General features: G+C 36.4%; 1 protein-coding gene across 2 annotated transcripts; it reads left to right on the forward strand.

Moving 5' to 3' along the window:
• Nucleotides 1-2,500: 2,500 nt before the first annotated feature.
• LOC128197694 (uncharacterized) lies at nt 2,501-5,117 on the forward strand. Of its 2 annotated transcripts, none has more exons than XM_052879988.1 (2): nt 2,501-3,925; nt 4,810-5,117. In XM_052879988.1, the coding sequence occupies exon 1, from the start codon at nt 2,953-2,955 to the stop codon at nt 3,847-3,849; it is 897 nt and encodes a 298-aa protein (XP_052735948.1). In that variant the 5' UTR covers nt 2,501-2,952; the 3' UTR covers nt 3,850-3,925; nt 4,810-5,117. The 2 variants fall into 2 exon arrangements, with proteins under 2 accessions (XP_052735948.1, XP_052735949.1); XM_052879989.1 differs by having other exon boundaries at nt 4,814-5,117.

The raw sequence follows: 5,117 nt of genomic DNA on the forward strand, positions 1-5,117 counted from the left end.
AAAGTGTCTCCTTTATGATTTGATTTTGTTGATTATTTGCTTGTATATTAAAGAAAAATCTATTATTTTTGTCTTGACGAGAAATTTAATAAATCTATTTCAAAATCCTTTAAAAGAATATTATTTAAATAAAAGTAACTTTAGCAAAAAGAATTTATTTTCCAAAACATCAACAATGTTCTTTAATAAACTTAAAGATAAAATTAAGGAGAATAAGCCTCTTGATTTACTTATGAGTGAATTAACTATTTGACCAAAAATTGTTTTGTCACTTGTTATCAACTAGCGTCCACCCTGTATTATTATTAATTGTCACACCTCTTATTTCCCATGTTATAAAGTATCATGTAATTAACCTAAAGTTAAAATATGCTTTAGCCAAAATAATTGATTTATAGAGTCTCGTACTAATCATAATGCTTTATCAAGAGAATGATGTTTTATAATCTTCTTTGTAAGGCTTCTATTGATTTGAAATAACAGTGAAATATATGTGTTAAAAGTAATACCAAAAAGGTCCTTTTATAAATTTATGAAAAATAAATTAATTTGCTTTAATTGGTTTCTAGTGATATATATCTATATATATATATATATATATATATTAAACAGATTATGAATAAATAACGTTAAAAAGAGATGAACATGAAATTATTTGAATTAGGAAAGACAAGAAAAGATAAAATAAAAATTAATTTTAAAATTAATTTATAATATAATATAAGTTATTATTTAAAATAACAAATTTTAAAAATTAAAATAGGATATAGATTATTAGTTTAAATAAAATAAATATTTTAATTGAAAAAATAATGTTATAATTATATTAAGAATAATAATATTATTTTGTATTTTTAATATTTTTATCAATATTACCATTATTATTTTTAAAATTATATCATGTATAATATACAATCATATAATCGAATCAATTCTAAGAATAGATAATGGAGTATTATTTTCTGAAGTTTGAATTGTCTGCTTTTGGTGCCATCATCAATCTCTTGCATCTCATCCTCAACTGCTTTCTTTTCTACGGATTCGATCTCAATCTTTCCATTTGCCGGCTGATTTTCTTCAGATTCAATATCATAGCCATCACAACATGGCTTAGGATCAATCTTCTCCTCATTGTTAAGGACATCAGGCTCACACATTCTCCAACCTTCTCTTTCTTTTGGAAATAATTTTTCTAATTCCAATTTCATTTCCATTCTCTTTTAAATTGTTTTCCTTCTTCTCATAATCATTCATAAAATCCAGACAATTTGGAAGAGAGAATGGCGATGATACTGAAAATAAGAAAAATCAATCATAAAAGGAAGAGAAGGTTGATTATGCATGAGCCTAAAGTGACAATGAAAAGAATATGGATCATAATCCATGTTATAAAAGACCCACCTTTCCATTTGCCGGCTGATTATCTTCAACAGATTCAATGCCATAGCCATCACAACATGGCTTAGGATCAATCTTCTCCTCATTGTCAACAACATCATCAGGCTCACACTTCTCCAACCTTCTCTTTCTTTTGGAATTAATTTTTCTAATTCCGATTTCATCTCCATTCTCTTCTAAATTTTTTTCCTCTTTCCATAATCATTCATAAAGTCCAGACAATTTGTAAGGGAGAATGGTGATGACATCGAAAATAAGAAAAATCAATCCGAAGGTTGATTATGATAATGAAAATAACATTGATCCTAATCCAGGTTATAAAAGACCCACCAAATTCAGTTGTTTGAAAGATCCACAAAAACTAACAACTAAGAGATTGATCAAAAAAAGATAAAGAATAGTTGTAGAGGTGGACTGCTCTCAGTTGAAAGGCCAGTTTTTTCCACATAAGAAAACTTAAGATGGGAAAAGTCCCTTCAAATTTAAGCCGAGTTCCCTCAAATGCTTGCGAAAGCCCTCTCCCAATCTCTAAAAGAATAGGCAATTGAATACCTCTTCAGTTAGAAGTTAAAGTCACAGGGCTGAAGCAAGCAAAAAAGGATCACATCAAATCTTAAAGAAAAGGAACCCTAAAAGACCCATCCAGTCTCTCTTCAGTGTGGTTAAAGCAAAGAAATCTTCATCGAGCAATTGCATATAAATACAATGACAGGAAAAAAACATCAATGAACCAATCAATAACTCGTAACAATTCCATTTAAAATCAAACAAAAATTACAGATACAAATTTCGCCATAAATTCCTTAAATTTAAAGAGTAATAATAGAAAAACAAAATCCTAACAGACGAAAGATATCATAAAAAAGAAATGCTTGCAGCAGAATTATTTCTTTATTTTAAAGTAATGGAAAAAGAACCAGAAAGAGGAAAAGCACAAACTATACAAAAGATTAGACATTGTGAATCCTACGAGAAATAGATAATATCCATTAAAACCGGGACCACACCAGTCCATTGAGAAACCGCTCAATTTCGCATCTTTTCGTACCTTCTATTCCAATGTAATACAAATAGAAAACAGTATAAGATGCAGTTGCAATCACAAAAAGAAATGCTTACTCAAGAGAAAGATCGTTGAAGAGATAACTAGGGTTAGGAAAAGTTACCAGATCTGAAAAAAGAGAGAATGACTACTGATGAGGGAGAAGGGGCTGGATCTTAATATATATATATTCAAGCTAAATTTGGACCTAACAGATTAAATTAAAAGTTAAAATCTCATATTTAAAGTATATATTAATCATTATAGACCAACAGTTATATCATTGGCGTTTAAAATGTGATCCCTTTGATACATCCAAGGGTTGAAATTAGTGGTGGGTGGATAGAGAGAGGTTTGGTAGATTATTAGAGTAGAGATTGTCTACAGCAACATAAACAGCGAAACAGGGTTTTGGTTAGGGTTACGTCGCAAATCGCAAATCGCAAGGAAGAGAAGGAACAGTGAAATTCTGCATTCACATTCAATTAGGGTTTTTCTTTTCGTTATCGGAAATGGCTCGAAACGAAGAGAAGGCGCAGTCGATGCTGAACCGCTTCATCACGATGAAGGCGGAGGAGAAGAAGAAGCCGAAGGAACGCCGTCCGTTCCTTGCTTCGGAGTGCCGCGACCTGTCGGAGGCCGACAAGTGGCGCCAGCAGATCATGCGCGAGATCGGGCGGAAGGTGGCGGAGATTCAGAACGAGGGTCTGGGCGAACACCGCCTGCGCGACCTCAACGACGAGATCAACAAGCTCATTCGGGAGAAGTCTCATTGGGAGCGACGAATCGTGGAGCTCGGCGGGCCCAATTACGCCAAGCACTCGGCCAAAATGACAGACCTCGACGGCAACATTGTCGACGTTCCCAACCCGGGCGGGCGCGGCCCCGGTTACCGATATTTCGGCGCGGCGAAGAAGCTTCCCGGCGTCAAGGAGCTCTTCGAGAAGCCCCCGGAGCTCCGCAAGCGGCGCACGCGGTATGACATTTATAAGCGGATTGATGCGAGTTATTACGGTTACCGTGATGACGAAGATGGCGTGCTGGAGCGGCTGGAGGGCCCGGCGGAGGATGAGATGCGGCGGGAGGCGGCAGAGGAGTGGAGGAGGTTGGATGAAGTGAGGAGGGAGGCGAGGAAGGGGGTGAAAAGTGGGGAGGTGGCAGAGGTGTCGGCGGTGGCTAGGGAGATGCTGAGGGAGGAGGAGGAGGTGGTGGAGGAGGAGAGGCAAAGAGAGGAGGAGGAGGAGAAGGAGAAGAGGGAGTTTATTGTGCACGTGCCGCTGCCGGATGAAAAGGAGATTGAGAGGAGGGTGCTGGAGAAGAAGAAGATGGAGCTGTTGAATAAGTATGTGAGTGAGGGGCTTATGGAGGAGCAGACCGAGGCCAAGGACATGCTCAATATTCAGCGTTAGCGGGACTGTGCGGGAAATTGCAGATATGATCGTGGACAAATGCGCGATGACTTCAAAAATCTTGCCCAAAATTGTGGTTCGTAAAGTGCATTTTGGTTTAGTCTTTTTATCTTGTGGCTTGAGTTTTGGTATAACTTAATACATGTTTCGATTGAATTAGTGTAAAACGTAGAGGAGTGAACATGTTGCTCTAGTGATACTCTTTGAGAAATTTTATCAATGGGCAATTCGTGATCATGCACTTAAAACTCAAGACATGTTCTTCACCGTCCCAATCCACCGCACATTTTCACTATAAATTCACCACTTCCACTTTCTTTTTCTCACTTTTTTTAATTGAAGGGTCCTCATCTTATCATGTTCAGCCCCTCTAATTTTTAGCTGACTATACTCTTTGATTTCACTCGCTAACAACCAGTTATTATATTTATATTCATTTCTACCTTCCCTCCCCTTTATGTATGAACTTCTTGACTGCGACCAACGTCCCCGCACCAAAAGTATATAATTCTTACCACAAAGTTGAAGGGCTCCTTTTGGATTCACGTAAGCAATGAAATTGGCTTTCTCATGGAGAAAGGCCAAGAGCCTCGCAATAGACAAGGCTTAACTGAACCCAATGAAAAGCTTCTGGAATATGGTATAGGAGGGAACTGCAATTCTTGTGATGGTAATTCCACTGACTGTATCTAATAGGCACATAGACAGTGATAGGAAATGGAATGTATATTATAGGAAAAAACTTATTAATAAAAAGTAGTTTGACTTGTTAGAGCAATTCGTCATAGTAGGTAGGTACTCTTACATGGCTAACAACTCATTATGAAAAATGTTTTTTTTTTTTTTTGCATTTGCATATTAATGTTCCTTACATTGGCCTGCACATTCTAAATTTATTTTTCTTTCATAAAAAAATCGTTTACAGTTTGACACATTAACAATGCATCTATCTGATGTTAGGTAGATTCTGCACTTGGGGCAATTTGTATCTGGCTAAAGTCCCGAACTTATTGACATCATTAGAACATCATTAGAAGGCACGCAGCTGCCGAAGATGTTAGTGTGAGATTCAGTAATCTGGCTATAGCTTTTTTGAATAAACATCTATCAAGGAACGAGTGAGAGACAGAATTTAAACTTTTTTGCTCACAATTTACACTGCCTTCTACAATTAAGTATGTACTGTTATTCAAACTGAGTCTTGTATTTGGGGCGTCCTCTTAGTATGTCTGTGAACAAACGCAATTATTCCCTTGGGCTGGGTTGAA

This window comes from Vigna angularis, chromosome 7, assembly GCF_016808095.1.
Source record: "Vigna angularis cultivar LongXiaoDou No.4 chromosome 7, ASM1680809v1, whole genome shotgun sequence".
NCBI classification, from domain to species: Eukaryota; Viridiplantae; Streptophyta; class Magnoliopsida; order Fabales; family Fabaceae; genus Vigna; species Vigna angularis.

Bases quoted from the DNA above. Each gene is read 5' to 3' on its own strand.
- LOC128197694 (XM_052879988.1), top strand. From the start codon at position 2,953: ATGGCTCGAAACGAAGAGAAGGCGCAGTCGATGCTGAACCGCTTCATC.